The sequence below is a fragment of the Dermochelys coriacea genome, chromosome 18 (genome assembly GCF_009764565.3).
Source record: "Dermochelys coriacea isolate rDerCor1 chromosome 18, rDerCor1.pri.v4, whole genome shotgun sequence".
In the NCBI taxonomy this organism is placed as follows: domain Eukaryota; kingdom Metazoa; phylum Chordata; order Testudines; family Dermochelyidae; genus Dermochelys; species Dermochelys coriacea.
Genome location: NC_050085.1, coordinates 1,615,416 through 1,634,704, shown reverse-complemented (window position 1 = coordinate 1,634,704; position 19,289 = coordinate 1,615,416). Strand labels below are relative to the sequence as shown.

At 51.4% G+C, this 19,289-nt stretch overlaps 1 protein-coding gene across 1 annotated transcript; it reads right to left on the bottom strand.

Moving 5' to 3' along the window:
- Positions 1 to 4: 4 nt before the first annotated feature.
- On the bottom strand, positions 5 to 13,985 carry CELA3B (chymotrypsin like elastase 3B). The gene is made up of 8 exons (XM_043500195.1): positions 13,976 to 13,985; positions 13,552 to 13,637; positions 11,746 to 11,843; positions 7,628 to 7,762; positions 6,724 to 6,860; positions 3,477 to 3,622; positions 1,999 to 2,151; positions 5 to 91 (listed from the first exon to the last, which is right to left on the bottom strand). The coding sequence occupies exons 1-8, from the start codon at positions 13,983 to 13,985 to the stop codon at positions 71 to 73; spliced, it is 786 nt and encodes a 261-aa protein (XP_043356130.1). The 3' UTR covers positions 5 to 70.
- Between the last annotated feature and the right edge of the window lie 5,304 nt (positions 13,986 to 19,289).

The window sequence follows — 19,289 nt, the reverse complement described above, 5'->3', positions numbered from 1 at the left end:
GACAGGATTTCTACAATTGTTTTATTATCTGCCCAGGAAAGTTTCTCCAAGATGTGGCTCTTTCATCTTATCATGCATTATTAGCGATAGTCTGAAAGAAAAGCAAACCAAAGTATATCAGGGCAGGACACAATAAACTGCAGCAGAAATCATATCCTCGGGGCTTCTGAAGCCCTTTGCATGTGTAATGTGATGCCCCTGGGTGGCTCGAACCTGGGACCTTGGGATTGTAACTAACCCAGCAACCTCTAGTGCCTGAGCTAAAAAAGCTGCTTCCCTTAGCCAAGGCTGGAGCAGGCTCATCAGACTCCACCTCTAGGCCAGCAACTTCCAAACTTTTTACTAAGACAACCCATCAACTACATTCTGTCTTTTTGTCACCATTGTCCCTGCTCCCCCTCCCCTGCCCAGTGCTCCAGCCCCTGTTCTCCCCTCCCCTCCCTTCCCTTTCTCAGCCCTCCAGCCTCCTGCTCCCCTTTCTCTCCCCAGCTCTCACTCTCCCAGTCCTGCAGATCCTGCTGATCCCCTGCAGCCAGGCCACAAATCACTACCCAGCTGCTGACTGTCCATTCGCTGGCTCTGGTCCTTCCTCCATGCTGTGACTGCTGTCCAGACCCTGCTCTCACGTCCCCTGCACGGCAGCCACACGGGAGAAGTGGCCAGAGAGGGAAGTGACCACCCAGGCAGCAGCCTCTCCCCATCCGGCAGGTGCCCGAGAGGCGCTTCGTCCATGGTGCTGCCGCTGCCGCCCAGAGGAAGTGAGAGCGCGGGGGGCCCAGACCCTTCCTACGACCCACTGGCAAGGACCCGTCCTTTGGGGTGGGGGTGTCCATTGCCACAGCACGTGGGCGTGGCTCACAGTCCCCACCACATGCCTGAGGTTACCCAGGTCCAGGCCCTTGCCTGACACCATCTGCCTTTCTCGGTGCACTCCAACAAGGCAGGGGAAAATGGTTGCCCCCAAATCATCTGCTAGGGAAACAGAGGCCTCAAAGGCCCAGGCCTGCTCCAGTGATGCCGGTTTGACACTTGTAGAGTTCATCTGGGCCAGTCTGTGCCCTGAGTTACACGGGTGTAAATCCAGAGTCACTGTGGCAGAGGCACACTGCTGTAACTAAGAGGGGAGCCTGTTCCCGGATTCCAGAGGAACTCCGCCAATTGGCACTGGGAGCAGTGAGATCCAAATCCGGCCCAGGGGGTTAACAGGAGTGACTCAACCAGAGCACAGGGCAGCAGAGCTGGGATTACAGCGCCACAATTCCAGCTTGCAGGTGCATGCTCAGCTACTAGGCCAAACACCTCCCTCTGCCTGCCTTGAGCCCCTGCTCGCTGCAGGACCGAGCTCACAGCCAAGCCAGATGTTCTGTCTCAAACCATCCCTGGAGCCGGGTGGTGCTGCAGGCCACTGAGCATCCTGCTTACGGCTCTGGGCCATGTGCCCAAAATGCCGGCTCCCAGCAGACTCCAGGGTCATCACGTGTGTCAGTGGAGAAGCACATTCGAGCTAGTTTGCCTCCAATATCTGCTGTGCTGAGACCAGCTCTTCCAGGCTCCAGATCTTACAGAAACCCCTTTGCAGGCCAGACTCAGCTGTTCCTTATTTTGCTCTGCAGTGACATGAGCAGCGTCTGAGTTCCCAGCTGCCGGAAGAGGTGAGGCACAAGGGGGATCAAAGATGACATCGCACGCTCCGAGGGGCCCTGCTTGCTCAGCACTGTGTGTGGGGCAGCTGGCTGTGATCTCTGGATAGGGCCCGTGGCACTGATCTCAGCTCAGAGCCCCAGGAGGATACCACTCTCAAGAGGCCTGCGCAAATTCTGTTCATGGAGACAGCCCCAAACGTTGTCTGTCTGGGGCCTCCTGTCCTGTCCTGTCCTGTCCATTTACTGTGTGTGACCTCCCAGAACCCCCTGCCTAGCCATTTGATTTCTCCCTGACCCTCCCCAGCAGCAGACCTCCCTCCCGCTGCCCGCGCAATAACATGGCTGTGGGTCTCACCTCTGCAATCCAGTCATCAAATGCAGAGACGCGGGTGAAGACGGTGGGTTTCTTTAAGGCATTGCAGCCAAGGGAAGAGACAAAGCTGGCGATGCCATGCACCTGCCATCTCCCAGCAGAGGCCCGGCAATTAAGGGGGCCACCAGAGTCACCCTGAAAGAGAGCCAGCCCCCGTGAGGGAGGGTGTCAGATCCCCGATCCCTCACACGCTGCCTGCTGGGCTAGAGTATGGAGGCTACAGCTGGGCACCAGGCTCTGGGGGCGAAGTCCAGCACGTCACTGGGGCCATCTCTAAGGCTGTCCCTGCAGGGAGGCTTAACCAGTGCCTTGAATTCTCTCACCCAACACTGGCTGTGAAATGGTCAGGCTGAGATTAGGAAAAATATTCCAGTGCAGCTGAGTCTGACCTCTCAGCCCATCTCTGCACTGCTGCTGTCAATCCTGGGATTAGGCGAACAAAGACAAGGCTTCTGCATCAGCTGTGCAGAAATGTCTGAGCAGGACTCAGAGTAGCAGCCGTGTTAGTCTATATCTGCAAAAAGAAAAGGAGGACTTGTGGCACCTTAGAGACTAACACATTTATTAGAGCATAAGCTTTCGTGAGCTACAGCTCACTTCATCCGCTGCATGCATCCGATGAAGTGAGCTGTAGCTCACGAAAGCTTATGCTCAGATAAATTTGTTAGTCTCTAAGGTGCCACAAGTCCTCCTTTTCTTTTTGAGCAGGAGTGTTACATATGCCTGGGGGAGGGTGAATAGGGACCTTTTCACTCAGATGCTCCTATTCACCCAAAGCAAATTTCCAGCCTGACATTTGTACCATTAACAAGTCACACAGCATTGGTGTTACAGCCTCACTGCTCTGGCTTCTCCTCCCTGACTGGTTGACATGTAATTAACCAAGAAACCAAACACTGTCAGTTTTACAGTCAATCTGTGCTGTGCTGGCAGTGCCAACTGCTCATTGTGTGTCCGGATGTGATGGCTACAGCCCAAACTGCAGGCACCAGCTGATTACCGGGAGAAATGGTGAATTACTATGAATCACACTCACAGTTCAGAACTTCCCAACCCTGCAACTGATGAGCAGAGAAACGTGGATAAATCATTCCCTGAAAGTTCCTTGCTCAGCTATTCTAATGGGCTTTGCCTGTGGGGAAGGGCAGCAAGCTGGGCACCTGCCTGCCAAAGGGAGCCAGCCTTTCAAAGCTGGATGCAGAATGCACAGCTACGTGGAGATGGGTTTCTGCCTCCTGCAACCTTCCTGTACTTTGGTGGGTGCAGTGAGTGCTGCCGACAACAGTGACAAAGCATGTGACCCCTTGGTAACAGCTGCGTCACCACTGTATGTTGGACCAGTGGGTGTGTGCATCGGATGCGGTAATTTGGTCAGACAGATCACATGCGCACACTTGCTTGCACACTAGCCAGCACTGCACCAGTATTGTCCGCCACTCTCTTTCTAGCCCTGTACTCACATTGCAGCCTGAGCTGATGTCCCCGCCAGCGCAGACCATGCTCTTTCTGATAGCGATGCTGCCCCACCAGTCAGGCTGGGTGCAGTGCTCATAGTCCACCACCGGGAGCAGAGCCTGCTGCAGCTTGTCAGGGAGGGATCCGCCAGCTGCAAATGGAAGATGCATCCTTACCCAGTGACACCAAGCCCAAGTACTGGGTTCGAGTCCCACCTCTCCTGACTCATTCGGGGCTCTATCCCATGCAGCGCTGAGCACTCCTGGGAGATGTTGATCACCTTCAGCTCCAAATGGAAGTCAGTGCGAGCTGGGAGCACTCAGCACCTTGCAGGAGAAGGCCCTGGGTGATGTTTGGCTCCTGCTGCTCCTGACATTCCCACAGAACCAGAGAGAGCCTGGGCTGGTTGGAGGAGCTGGTGATGAACTAGGGAACCTGTCACCCCTTCCTCCCCAGCTTGACACCCTCCCACATGGGTACCAGTCAATGCTCACTGCTGTCTGATGGCTGTTTGCTAGAGGGGCGGGTGCCCATCCAGCTCTTAGGAGAAAGGTGACCATGTCCCAGAATAACTAGTTCTGGTGACACAAATTGGCAGCCTCAGCAGCTTCCTTGGTGCCCCTTGAGGAGGCCCCCCTAGGCCAGGATCGAGGCACATGGGCAAGGGGCAATGCATGGAGAAGAAACCCTGAGCTGCCCATGCTGCACTTCATTTGTGAAGACTGGCCTCCAGTCTCCGGGGCTGGAGCTCTGCTGCCACGCAGTGCTAGCGAGAAAGAAAACCAGCCAGAGGAACAATTAAAAAGAAAAGGAGTACTTGTGGCACCTTAGAGACTAACAAATGTATTAGAGCATAAGCTTTCGTGAGCTACAGCTCACTTCATCGGATGCATTTGGTGGAAAAAACAGAGGAGAGATTTATATACACACACACAGAGAACATGAAACAATGGGTTTATCATACACACTGTAAGGAGAGTGATCACTTAAGATAAGCCATCACCAACAGCAGGGGGGGAAAGGAGGAAAACCTTTCATGGTGACAAGCAGGTAGGCTAATTCCAGCAGTTAACAAGAATATCAGAGGAACAGTGGGGGGGGGGGGCTGGGAGGGAGAAATACCATGGGGAAATAGTTTTACTTTGTGTAATGACTCATCCATTCCCAGTCTCTATTCAAGCCTAAGTTAATTGTATCCAGTTTGCAAATTAATTCCAATTCAGCAGTCTCTCGTTGGAGTCTGTTTTTGAAGCTTTTTTGTTGAAGTATAGCCACTCTTAGGTCTGTGATCGAGTGACCAGAGAGATTGAAGTGTTCTCCAACTGGTTTTTGAATGTTATAATTCTTGACGTCTGATTTGTGTCCATTCATTCTTTTACGTAGAGACTGTCCAGTTTGGCCAATGTACATGGCAGAGGGGCATTGCTGGCACATGATGGCATATATCACATTGGTAGATGCGCAGGTGAACGAGCCTCTGATAGTGTGGCTGATGTGATTAGGCCCTATGATGGTATCCCCTGAATAGATATGTGGACAGAGTTGGCAACGGGCTTTGTTGCAAGGATAGGTTCCTGGGTTAGTGGTTCTGTTGTGTGGTGTGAGGTTGCTGGTGAGTATTTGCTTCAGATTGGGGGGCTGTCTGTAAGCAAGGACTGGTCTGCCTCCCAAGATCTGTGAGAGTGATGGGTCGTCCTTCAGGATAGGTTGTAGATCCTTGATGATGCGTTGGAGAGGTTTTAGTTGGGGGCTGAAGGTGATGGCTAGTGGCGTTCTGTTGTTTTCTTTGTTGGGCCTGTCCTGTAGTAGGTGACTTCTGGGTACTCTTCTGGCTCTGTCAATCTGTTTCTTCACTTCAGCAGGTGGGTATTGTAGTTGTAGGAATGCATGATAGAGATCTTGTAGGTGTTTGGCTCTGTCTGAGGGGTTGGAGCAAATGCGGTTATATCGTAGCGCTTGACTGTAGACAATGGATCGTGTGGTATGATCTGGATGAAAGCTAGAGGCATGTAGGTAGGAATAGCGGTCAGTAGGTTTCCGATATAGGGTGGTGTTTATGTGACCATCGCTTATTAGCACCGTAGTGTCCAGGAAGTGGATCTCTTGTGTGGACTGGTCCAGGCTGAGGTTGATGGTGGGATGGAAATTGTTGAAATCATGGTGGAATTCCTCAAGAGCTTCTTTTCCATGGGTCCAGATGATGAAGATGTCATCAATGTAGCGCAAGTAGAGTAGGGGCATTAGGGGACGAGAACTGAGGAAGCGTTGTTCTAAGTCAGCCATAAAAATGTTGGCATACTGTGGGGCCATGCGGGTACCCATCGCAGTGCCGCTGATTTGAAGGTATACATTGTCACCAAATGTGAAATAGTGCCAACTCTGTCCACATATCTATTCAGGGGATACCATCATAGGGCCTAATCACATCAGCCACACTATCAGAGGCTCGTTCACCTGCGCATCTACCAATGTGATATATGCCATCATGTGCCAGCAATGCCCCTCTGCCATGTACATTGGCCAAACTGGACAGTCTCTACGTAAAAGAATGAATGGACACAAATCAGATGTCAAGAATTATAACATTCAAAAACCAGTTGGAGAACACTTCAATCTCTCTGGTCACTCGATCACAGACCTAAGAGTGGCTATACTTCAACAAAAAAGCTTCAAAAACAGACTCCAACGAGAGACTGCTGAATTGGAATTAATTTGCAAACTGGATACAATTAACTTAGGCTTGAATAGAGACTGGGAATGGATGAGTCATTACACAAAGTAAAACTATTTCCCCATGTTATTTCTCCCCCCCACCCCACCCCCCACTGTTCCTCTGATATTCTTGTTAACTGCTGGAATTAGCCTACCTGCTTGTCACCATGAAAGGTTTTCCTCCTTCCCCCCCCCCCTGCTGTTGGTGATGGCTCATCTTAAGTGATCACTCTCCTTACAGTGTGTATGATAAACCCATTGTTTCATGTTCTCTGTGTGTGTGTATATAAATCTCTCCTCTGTTTTTTCCACCAAATGCATCCGATGAAGTGAGCTGTAGCTCACGAAAGCTTATGCTCTAATAAATTTGTTAGTCTCTAAGGTGCCACAAGTACTCCTTTTCTTTTTGCGAATACAGACTAACACGGCTGCTACTCTGAAACCTAGGAACAATTAACTAATTGCATCCCTCCCCAGTGTGGCTGCCCTTGCGATTTCCCACGAGAGAGCTCCCCGGGGCAAAGCAGCCCGGGCACATACTGTAGAGTCGCCCCCAGCCAGTGATGTAGCAGGGATAGTTGTTGGGCAGGACCTCGCCTGCGGGCGGGAGGCAGCCCAGCTGCACTGTGTCGCTGAGCTCGGCACTCCGGGACAGCTTGAGCAGGGCAATGTCGTTGCTGCAAGAGAATGAGTCAAAGCTCACTGGAGGGGCAGATGGCTCAGGGGTCTGGCAATGGAGGCATCTGCCAGCAGGCCGAGCGAGAAGCCACGGATGTCACAGGGCAGCAGCTGGGTTATTGGCTCGGGGCTCAGTCCAGTTCTCTGTGGGATAGGTGTCCACAGCATGACAGACCCCCCTTATGGGCAGCCTGACCAGAGAGACCTGGAGACTGCGCTTGCAGTGTCCCCACAGGGGAGGGAGGGGGCTGTTCTCCTGCTCCATGGATTGAAGACATCCCTGCCCAGGGCTAAAAACCTGCCCCTTGCACCACAAGGGGGACAATATGTGCCTGGCACAGAGATTGGCAAAGAGAGCTCGGGGGAGCCCACAGCCCTGCTCACCGGTCCCTTCCCAAAGGAAGGGCAGCGTGTGCTGATCAGGACGTAGACCCCAGCCCTGTCGGGTCACAGGCCTGCCTTGGGCCTGCTCTGCTATGAGGGGAACCCGTGGCCTGGGAGCCAGCATGGCAGATAAAGCCACACTATTCCCCTGCTGGCTTTTGCAGCCCCTCAGCAGCCACCAGCCAGAAGGGTGCTGCCCACGGCACCGGCGACAGGCCCAGGGTCCTTACATGGGAACACTCTGTGTGTGTCTTTCCCGCCCCAGCCATTCTTATAAACAGACTGTTCCGTGTCTGCCGCTGCCCCCCCGGGAGCTCTGCCGCCCCCAGGCAGCTCAGAAGGGAGGGAAGCTGCAGCCTGGCACATGCCTGCACTGCCTTACCCGCAGGCCACGCAGATGGAGTTCCAGTGAGGGTGGACGAAGATGTCTTCAGGATTCACTGGGATGTGCTGCTCCGTGCCCTCTGCTACGCTTCTGTCATACTCCCCCAGCACCACCTTGTAGGTACGGGATGTACTGGAAGGAAACCCCAGAAAGCCTGTGAGGAGACAGCCCGGTGATCGCAGCAGGGGCAGCATGGGGTGGGGGGAAGCCTGCAGTGCCCCCTCGGGCTCAGAGGGGTTTGAGTCCCGCACATCACGCAGGAGACATCACCCTAGTCCCTGTGTCGGCCTCTAGCCCATATCATCAGCAGCAGCACACACCCCAGCTGGCACGGCCTGGCCTTGGGGGACTCGGGGTCCAGACAGCCCCTCATGCGGGGACACACAGCACAGGGACACTGTCGTGGCAGGACTGGCCCCTCTAAGGAGAGTCAGGGCCACTCTACCCATGATGGGCTTCTTTAAAGAGACTGAACCTATCTTGAGCCCCCTTCCTCCGTAGTAATTAGGTGCTCAGCAGCTAACTGGTTAATGAGCATTTGGACCTGTTAAGCGGGTTCCAGAGCTCAGCTGAAGGAGGTGCTCTTGGAGGGAGGGGCTGGGAGCCTTTTAACAGGACCAGAGCCTCACTAAGCAGATGAATTAAATGAATCATCCCAGGAGAAGGGGAATGTCTCTGAAAGACTCTGAGTGGGCGGGGAACCCAGAACGGGGGCTGACATAAGTGTAGTTTGACTTCTATATTTGGGGTGGGTGGCTCCAGTCAGGCCAATGGGGCCATACATGGGAGGGAAAAATTCCATGCCTGCCCACAGAGGCATCATTTCAGATGGGGAGCGGGGGGTGCACAACTTTAACTGTGATTCTGGGGGGTACTTAGACAGCTGAAAACTCTAGCGTTTTTGCAGATAATAACTTAGAAATTATCTGATAGGAACACGGTACCTAATTCCTATATCAAGAAAGAAAATTAAATAAATATTAGACCAACTCAGCTCTAATACTAACATGCTCTAACACCTTGTGGGAAGTCACTTAAAGGACACTGGTTAAGTTTAAAATGATAATGTATATTCTTACTCAGATATGCCTACTGAAGTTAGAAGGGGCCAGCATGATCATCTAGTCTGATCTCCTGCACCTCGCAGGTCATAGAACCTCACCCACCCACTCCTGTAAAAGACCCCTAAGCTCTGGCTGAGTTACTGAACTCCTCAAATCATGGTTTAAAGACTTCAAGTTACAGATAGTTCACCATTTACACCAGTTTAAACCCCCATGATCCATGCTGCAGAAGAAGAAAATCCCCCAGGGTCTCTGCCAATCTGGCCCAGGGAAAAATTCTTTCCCGACCCCAAGTATGGTGATCAGTTAGATCTTGAGCATGTGGGCAAACCCACCAGGCAAATACCTGGGAAAGAATTCTCTGTAGTAACTCAGAGCCCTCCCCATCTAGTGTCCCATCTCCAGCAATTGGGGATTTTTGCTACAGGTAGTCGCCGATGGGCCACACACCATTGTAGGCAGTCCTGTCATAGCATCCCCTTCATAAATTTATCAAGTTCAGTCTTGAAGCCAGTTAAGTTTTTTTCCCCCACTGCTCCCCTTGAAAGGCTGTTCCAGAACTTCACTCCTCTGATGGTTAGAGATCTCTGTCTAATTTCAAGCCTAAACTTCTTGATGGTCAGTTTATATCCATTTGTTCTGGGGGTCCACATTGGTGCTTAACTTAAATAACTCCTCTCCCTCCCTGGTATTTATCCCTCTGATGTATTTATAGGGAGCAATCATAGCTTCCCTCAGCCTTCTATTGGTTGGGCTAAACAAGTCAAGCTCCTTGATGCGCCTCTCCTAAGGTAGGTTTTCCATTCTTCAGATCATCCTAGTAGCCCTTCTCTGCACCTGTTCCAGTTTGAACTCATCTTTCTTAAACATGGGAGACCAGAACTGCACACAATACTCCAGATGAGGTCTCACCAGTGCCTTGTATAACGGTACTAACACTTTCCTCTCTCTACTGGAAATACCTCGTCTGATGCACCCCAAGACTGTGTTAGATTTTTCATGGTCACATCACATTGACTGCTCATAATCATCCAATATGTGCAGCTCTTTCTCCTCCTCTGTCACTTCCAACTGATAAGTCCCTAGCATATAGCAAAAATTCTTGTTGTTAGGCCCTAAATGCATGACCTTGCACTTTGCACTATTAAATATCATCCCATTTCTCAAAAAGAAAAGGAGGACTTGTGGCACCTTAGAGTAACAAATTTATTTGAGCATAATCTTTCGTGAGCTACAGCTCACTTCATCGGATGCGGTAGCTCACGAAAGCTTATGCTCAAATAAATTTGTTAGTCTCTAAGGTGCCACAAATCCTCCTTTTCTTTTTGCAGATACATGCAGTAGAAAATACAATGGCGACATTTTATATACACAGAGAACATGAAACACTGGGTCTATTACTCCAGTTTACAAGGTCATCAAGATCTTCTTGTATGGTATTCCGGTCCTCCTCTGTATTGGCTATACCTCCCTGCTTTGTGTCATCTTCAAATTTTATTAGCACACTCCCACTTGTTGTGCCAAGGTCATTAATAAAAAATGTTTAATCAGATTGGTCCCAAGACTGATCGCTGAGGAACTCTACTAGTAACCTCCCTCCAGTCTGACAGTTCACCTTTCAGTATTACCTGTTGCAGTCTCCCCTTCAACCAGTTCCTTATCCACCTTTCAGTTCTCTTATTAATCCCCATCTTCCCAGTTTAACTAATAATTTCTCATGTGGAACTGTATCAAATGCCTTCCTGACATCCAGGTAGATTAGAACTACTGTATTTCCTTTGTCTAAAATATCAGTTCTCTTCTCAAAGAAAGATAGTAGTAACTCGTTACCACCTCTTGAATAGAACAATTGAAATAATTGTAGAAAAATCTTCACTTACTTTCTATTATTTAGGCTACTCACTTTTTGCAGTTCACCAAGCTTGGAACAGATCATTTAACTTTAGGGAACCTCCTAACAGCCCTTTCTTATCTTAATCATCCGTTAATCACTCTGTTTAGAAACAAAATTCTGACTCCCTGCCTCAGGGGCGCAAGCTGGCAGCAGTCTCCTGTCTCCTCTGCAGAACTCATTGCATTGCACACTCAGGCTGCCTGCCTGAGGGTTGTGGGGGATTGGAGACAACGCCTGCCTAAACTCTGCCTGTGAGGGGACCATGCCTGCAGGGGCTTGCCGTGCCATGAGGGAGTGCTCGGGGACAGCACTCTGCCACAGGCCCAGCCTCTGCACGGGTCCCAGTGGTGAGCAGTGCTAGCTAATAGCCCTGTGCTCGCAGTAAGCAGCTCCGGCCTCTGCTGAGAGAAGCAGACTCTGTGCTGCACCTTCTGCAGCCAGGCCGGAGAGCTCAGGGCAGAGTGCAGTGGAGTCACAGGGGGGGCGCAGTAGGAGCATGCTCCCTGCGGGGTGTTTCTGGGTGATCTTCTCCCAGTGCTGGTAACCAGAGCACTAATGCTTAGTGCTTATGCAGCCCTTGATGGGCCACATCCTGCTCTGAATTGCATCGCTGCCACCACACTGACACTGGGTGGGCAGTTGGATTGTCCACCCCATGGCAGAGATGGAGGGACATGACCCAGGCTGCAGAGCATGTCAATTACAGGGCTCCATATCACTCAGTTCTCTCCATCTTGGGGGTCTCCACTGCCACCCAGGGTCAGGCGCTGGAACTGGCTGCAGTTGCTGGGAGGGCCCATTACCTGGAATGGAGCATGTCTGCTGGGAGGTCTCATGGCAAGGAGCAGCTCACTAGCCATGGCAGACCAGGGCCCTGTGGCTCCTGCCCCAAGACCCCACGGTGCATCGGCCGCACTAAATTCTAAAAAAAAGGAGGACTTGTGGCACCTTAGAGACCAACAAATTTATTTGAGCATAAGCTTTCATGAACTACAGCTCACTTCATCGGATGCTGTAGCTCACGAAAGCTTATGCTCAAATAAATTTGTTAGTCTCTAAGGTGCCACAAGTCCTCCTTTTCTTTTTGCAGATACAGATTAACACAGCTGCTACTCTGAAACCTAAATTCTAAGCAATCGGAAGAGGAGGAGGCTTACGAGATGCAGTGCGCAGCCGTCATGACCCATGTGGGAGCGATGAGGGTTCCCCCGCAGGTGTGGTGGAAAGCACCGTTCCATTTGTACTGCAGGGAGATCTGCCAGGAGACAAGACAGGGCAGTGGGGGACGTGCTCTGGAGCTCCAGGGCTCTCCGGCTCCACTGTGGGGAGGCTCTGAACAGTGGGAGCTTTTGGGTAACGTCCCATGGAACCCACCCATTGAAACAGCCAACGACCATGGCCCATCGGAGTGCTTGCATGGCTCTGGTAGCAGCTCTGGCCTGGCCCAGGTGTGGTGCCAGGGTGCTCTCTGGGGGCTGTGGTTACATGCGGCAGAGGCTGCTGTGTGAGTTACCATCGTACACAGTCTGCCAGGGCTGAGGGCACCAGCACCAGAGGGCAGCAGGCACTGAGGGGCTGACCCACACGCATTGTCACTCAGAAATTCCCTGGGAGTTGAGGGGAGCAGCTGGTCTCTGGCTCCCACCTAGCACTCCCTCATGCCCACCCCTAGCAGAGCCCTGCTTGTGTCAAGTGAATACAGAGGGGCTTCAGGGGGCTCTTTGGGGAAGACTCTGCCAAAGTGCTGCTGCCCCTTTCCAGTGAATTTTAGGGCTTTTCTGCTTCTCCCTCTGCCCATCAGTGCAGAACATGGGCACAGACACAGAGCTGCAATTGACTCTTCACGGAGAGAAGAAATCCTGCCAAGAAAGGCAAAGGCAAGGAATCCGCCGTGCCCTCCCCAGGCTGCTGTGAGCTGGAGCCCCAAGTCTGATGCTTGACAGGCCCTGATTTTCAGAGGGTGGGGCTCAGCTATGTCTGAAACCAGCCCCGTAAGTATATCCTGAAGCTTGTGCTAATCCTGGCCTTGCGCTGCCCAGTCTGTCAGTATGGGGTGTGGAACGCACACGGGGGGGACCCACAATAGGCACAAGCTGGGATCCAGATAAAACAGCAGCTAGAAGTTCATGCACATCACATGTGGGACTTGTTCTCCCAGACCATAAGGTCAGTGGGGGGTTGCCTAAGGACTGCAGGGCAGGGCATTAACCAATGGTGAGTTTTGCTTCTTCAGTACAGCTGTGAGGAGAAGGGATGAAGAAGATGGAGTTTCCGGTCCCTTCAGCTCTCTTTTGCTCCATAACTGGGCACTGATTCAATATCCCACCCCACCCCCTTTGCTTCACCTGTCCATCACCACAAGAGCTTGGTGTGGTCAGAGCAATGCTGCAGGTCTAAACCCCCAACCCCTAGGCCTGGGGAGATTACAGCAGGATGAATAATGGAGTTTTTTAGTCAGTGGCTGTTCCAAAATTTTGGGGTGGGGGGAATTTCTTATTGACCGAAAGTGAATTTTTTTTCCAGATTTTCAGGAAACCTAAACATTTGAAGAAGAAATAGATAATGATGCAGCCGTGTCGGGGTAGGCCCATGTACCCGTGATGGGTCAAACAAAATATTTCATTTTGCTTTTGAGTGTTTGAAAATGTTTTAATTTTTTTAATAAACTGGAAGTACTTTTGAAAGATTCACTTTGAATTGAGAAATCGAAACATCGAGCTTCAAAAAGAAATATTGGGGAGGGCTCCAAAAAAATTTTTCAATATTTTTCTGACCAATCAAATGCATCGAAATCAATGCAAACATGGGTAAGGTTTCGGCCAACCCAAATCTGGATTTTTCAGTGGGGAAAAAAAAAGTTTGCTCTGAACCCTAATACCACGTGCTAGTGCAGACGGTGCGATCGCATCAAGCCTCATCGCTGATTAGCTCTCGCCGCGTCCAACGGGGTGGATTTCACTCACCTGCCAGGGCCAACTGTAAGCCACAGCATCTTCTCCATTCACCACCCTTGTGTCGGGGGAGTAGACAGGTGTCCCACACCCATGGGCTAGAGGGAGAGAGCACTGTGCATTACACAGATGGCAAAAGCACCAGACCCTTCTGCTGAGCAGAGGAGGCTGGACAATGGGGAAGTGAGACATGTGGTCATGCCGGCTCACCCTCTTCAACCCAACCCTGGACGTCCCCAGTAGAGTGACCAGACAGCAAATGTGAAAAATCGGGACAGGAGGTGGGGGGTTATAGGAGTCTATATAAGAAAAAGACCCAAAAATCAGGACTGTCCCTATAAAATCAGGACACCGGGTCACCCTAGTCCCCAGTCACTCCCCAGTCCTGAGGTGGATGGGGCAATCCCCTGGCCCAGGCTCTCCATGGGATGGTTACCTTGCCCCATGTAGGCCTGCTCAGGGTTTCATCCCCTCCTGAGCCAACCTGTCTCCACATTTACAAATGAGGCAGGCACCAGGGCCCGATCCCCTGACAGCACCTTGCACAACCTCTGCAAGGTTGAGGGTGACCAGGGGGTAGGCACAGGAGGAGCAAGGAGAGTTCTGTGTGCCCTGGGGCTGCAGGTGGCATGACAGGTCTTCTTCCTTAAGCATGTGCTCTGTGCAGGGGCGCCGAGGCAGAGGAGAGAGCCTTCGCTTTAGCCCGTTTCTTACCACCAGCCGCAAGCAGAATGGGGATCAGCAGCCTCAGCATCTTGGTCAGAGGATCCCCAAGGGATACAGGGCCCTTTAATACTCCCCTTTATCAGAGGCTGCAGGGAAGGGAGGTGCCTAGCAGCTCCAGGAGCAGGTGTTGGAATATCCTGTGCCCTGGTGCAAGGTCACTCCAAGGAAACAGGGCCCTGTCCTGCACCTGCCTGGCCTTGGGCAGATTGGGCCATGGCCAATTAATGGATGCCAAGAGCGTCACTTAGCAAGCGGGCTGGGTCACAGTCAAGGTACCCTCTAATTTTTCCCACCTATGTGCAGAATGACTTTTGTTATGTGCGCCACTATGGAGGTGAGGTGTGACACATGACCTCCACATTGGTGCACATAACAAAATGTATGTGGTGGGGTGGGGCCGAGGGTTTGGAGTGTGGGATGGGGCTCAGGGCTGGGGCAGAGGGTTGGGTGCGGGGACTGAGGGCTCCAGCTGGGGGTGCGGGCTGTGGGGTGGGGCAGAGGGATGCGGCAGGGGAGGGGGGATGAGGGTTCCAGCTGGGAGTGGAGGCTCAAGGCTGGGGCAGAGGGTTGAGGTGTAGGGGGATGTAGGCTCCGGCAGGGGATGTGGGCTCTGGGGTGGGGCCAGGGATGAAGGGTTTGGGGTGCAGGCTGCCCAGGCACTACGACAGGGAGAGAGCTCTCTCTCCCCACAGCAGCAGCACCTGTCTCTCCCCACCATGGCAGCTCTGGGGCTGGCTTGGGTTGGGTGGGTTGGGGCCGGGGGGGCTGGGCGTCTCTTCCCCGTCTGCGGCAGGTCCAGGGTTGGGGGAGAGGCGTCTCTCCCTGCCGCAGCCCTGAGCGTCTGCACAATGCTTAATAGGCTGTGCACAGCCACACAGCTTAGAGGGAACTTAGGTCACTGTGCTGGAAAGTGAGTGGGGCCACCCCTAGCCTGAGCACTGGCCTGGGTCCCGGGGGGCTAGAGGAATGGAGTCCATCCTCCACTGTAGCCCCTGCCGTGGGGAGGGGAATGAGCAGAAGATCTGCACAGACATAGGCCAGCTGGCCTGGTCCTGCTCCCTGCATGGGGTAAGGACTCAGGGCCTGATCCAAGTCCCACTGAAATCACAGGAGACTCTGACTTCACTGGGTGCTGGAGCAGGCCCCTCGTAAGGGCGCTTATGGGGCAAGGGGGACAAAGAAGCAGCATGTGCCTCGTGCTGCCATTCTGCACAGAGGTCACTCGCAGCAAATGGTGCTATTAACAATGCAGCTGCTTCAGGGCAGGACAATGTACCTGTGAGGAGCCAGAACCCACATGGGACGGTGTTATGATGCAGATGTTAAATTCAGGAAATTTGGTCTCACTTCATAGGTAGGACTGTTAATAGATAGCTTGTACAGGGTTACTAAAGTCTGTTATAAACATGTCCCAGAGGCCAGCAGCATGTATTCAAAGTGGTTATAAGCTGGGGTTATGGACGGTTATTGGCCAGGCTTACAAGCCACCCACGGATCTATTGGTCTGTATAACAATCTGCAGCAACCGATTAACCAGTTATTAAAATATCTACTTAGCCTTCGTTAGCCCTCTATAAACCGCTTCCAAATGGAACAGTCATGCAAAGTGTGTGTGTAAAGTCGATTCAGATTCAGGGTTCCCTTGTGACTACGTAGGACTTTTTACTGCTTTCTATGGGGCTTATTTTAACGCCTTATTGACACAGGGTGGCTGGCCCCTTTGAGGGGAATCAGGGCCCAGTCTACCCATGATAGGCTTCATTAAGGAGAACAAGCCCATCTCAGCCCACCTGTAAGTAATTAACTGCCTGGGTAGCTGGTTGGCATCTAATTGACTAAGGGGCACCTGGACCGGATAAACAGCTATCAGGGCCCAGTTGCTAGAGGGTGCTCTTAGTGAGAGGAGACCCCCAGAGAGAAGCTGACTTAGTTTATAGTACACAGGGCCCAGGAATAGGGCAGAGGGACTCTTGGCACAAGGAGGGAGCCTTCCTGAATTTTTACACAGAGCCAGGAGGAGGCTGTGGGCTGCCTGAATTTCAGAGAGGACCCAGGCTCCAAGGGTGGACGTGAGGGGCTAAAGAAGCTGTACTCTATATAGAAGTGAATAAATAAGACTTAAAGGGCGAGTCTTGGTCGAAGTACTCTGGGCTGGGAGTTAATCATTGCAAGAGGGAGAAAGAGTACAGCAGGCCTGCAGGGATACGCGTACCACAAGGCAGTTTGCATGAGGGTGGAGGGTAGGGGAATAACATGGGGAAATAGTTTTACTTTGTGTAATGACTCATCCATTCCCAGTCTCTATTCAAGCCTAAGTTAATTGTATCCAGTTTGCAAATTAATTCCAATTCAGCAGTCTCTCGTTGGAGTCTGTTTTTGAAGTTTTTTGTTGAAGAATTGCCACTCTTAGGTCTGTAATCAAGTGACCAGAGAGATTGCAGTGTTCTCCGACTGGTTTTTGAATGTTATAATTCTTAACGTCTGATTTGTGTCCATTCATTCTTTTACGTAGAAACTGTCCAGTTTGGCCAATGTACATGGCAGAGGGGCATTGCTGGCACATGATGGCATATATCACATTGGTAGATGCGCAGGTGAACGAGCCTCTGATAGTGTGGCTGATGTGATTAGGCCCTATGATGGTATCCCCTGAATAGATATGTGGACAGAGTTGGCAACGGGCTTTGTTGCAAGGATAGGTTCCTGGGTTAGTGGTTCTGTTGTGTGGTGTGTGGTTGCTGGTGAGTATTTGCTTCAGGTTGGGGGGCTGTCTGTAAGCAAGGACTGGCCTGTCTCCCAAGATCGTATTTGTTAGTCTCTAAGATGCCACAAGTACTCCTTTTCTTTTTGCGAATACCGACTAACATGGCTGCTACTCTTTTTGCTCTTGCATTTAATTTCCCTGCATTGTTGTAATTGTTGGATTTAGAATAAAAGAGAAGGGCAGAGTGCTGACCTCCCATTCAGAAAGACACAGAGCCCCAAATTCCAGGGAGGTGGGGGGCAAACTGTGTTGGTTTCTGCAGAGTCTCCCGGGGCTGGATTTGGCTTGTGTCCGTTGTCTGAATGTACAAGACCAAAGTCAAATAATTACACCCAGCTCATTTCCACTGACCGCACAAGGCATTTCCCACTAGCGGCCCTTTCCCCGCCTCTGGGTCTCTGGCACAATGGCAGTTGTGACAATGGGCATCTTTTTCTAAAGGGTGGTTCCCCCGTCCCCCAGGTAATGGGTAATCTCAGCTGCTGAGTTAGCCTCCCAGGCCTGCCCATCCCCGGCTGTCCTCTGCTTCCCAACCAGCCTTTCCAGATGCTGATCCCCTTTGTGGTGTCAGCATTTGCGCCTTTCCTGAAGCACCACTCCCAGGGGAATAAGGCCCCTCTAAACAGGATCAAAATTAGTCTGGGAGCAAGAGCAGGTGGTATGAAATGAGTGTTAACAATTAACAAACGACCCTGGTTTAGCAGAGGATTTTTATTTTCTTTCCCACATGATGATGTCAAATCTGCTGCCAGACTCCAGAGGGAGATGATAAAGGAGGAGGTGAAGGACAGAAAGCAGCAGACTTGGTTACACAAGGCTTAGGCTCTTAACTATCAAGGTGTCAGGGGCTCGGCCAACACAGCACAGTGTCTCCGAGCTTCAGTGTTATCCAGTAACCTGGGCAGGGAGTGACAGAGATGCAAAACCCCAGTGTTCTCACCAGGATGGTTAAATAGGTCTAGTCAAACTGTTTTTTCCCAGGATTGGGGTGTTGGCAGAGGGTGAGAATTGCAGATTCCAACCCCCTCATTCAGAACACCTAGGCCAGTCCTCCTCTACACATCAGAAGATTTAAAAACTAATACAATTTTCTGGATGATTATTGAGCCTTCTAGGGGGTCACATTTCAGTGCCACTACCAGAGGTAGAAAATACTTCCCCAGCTCCTCCTTGGTGTTTGAAATGGAAGCTGGGTATCTCTCAGAATCACATGACTCCAGGAGCTGGAGGCTTTCTGAAAAACACTGACTCGTGCTAAAGCCAGGAGAGTTGTCTGCACCGGAACATTGCGGAGTGTGCTGCCCTGTCCCTGCACGCTTGCCTTCCATCTCCAGCCTGGGGGGTTAAGCTTAAACCAACCATGGCTGCCAGAACTAGAGCAGAGTTGAGTGTGATCTTCATGCACCAGGAGCAAATGGTGTGATGGCTGCACTTCACTGCCATGGCATTAGCAGCAGAACCCTGATGCAGGTCATCAGATCCCACATTCCTTAAAGCCAGGAAAATGAGGGCATTGCTCGCTATATGGCCATGCAGCACAGCCTGGTCTACTCTAATCTGTTACAGACGGGCATGTATGTAGCATGCTCCTGCACTCTGATCTTCGTCTGCCCAAGGGGAAGATGCTGTCCCTTTACTAGGTGTGTGGGCCCCGATTCTCCTCTCTCTTATGCGGTGTAACGTGACTGGAGTAATTGCAATGTACAGCAGGGGAGTGGAAAGCAGAACCAGGCCTGGACCCAGCCAATAGCACCGTACCGAGGGCCTTGCCAGAGTTAAACAAATGGTTCCATATGAAAGAAAATCATAACACACTTTCTAGAGACTAAACCTAACTAACTGAGTTATCCTCTCGTCTAAAGAAACTCATCTCACCCAAAGATCTCTCCAGCATTCTCAGCCAAGCCTGGTTGAGATCCCACTTTCAGGAGGCAAATTTGCTGTCCATTTCCTGCCTAGGTGAGGGATGCCAGGGTGTCGTCTTTATCCTCCAAAATAGTAAAGCAAACTTGTGATGTGCACCTCATGATAGGGTTCTCCCCACTTTAAGAACATAATTTCCCACCTACATACATAACTCCTCATACAACATCTGTACGTGTGTTTTGCGATGATACTGATGAGCCGTGGGACACAGGCTTTCACCTGAGACATTCCAGGACATGCTTTGGTGAACTAGAATCTACAGGCTGGATTCAATAGATCCCTGCAGCCCCCTTCACCCTCTCTCTACCCTTTGCCAGTTGGCATTGAGAGGTTC

Bases quoted from the DNA above. Each gene is read 5' to 3' on its own strand.
- CELA3B (XM_043500195.1), bottom strand. The intron at 11,844-13,551 runs GTGAGTGAAATC...GTCTCCTGGCAG, and splicing joins CTTACAGTTGGCCCTGGCAG to ATCTCCCTGCAGTACAAATG. The intron at 3,623-6,723 runs GTATGTGCCCGG...TTCCATTTGCAG, and splicing joins TGGCTGGGGGCGACTCTACA to CTGGCGGATCCCTCCCTGAC.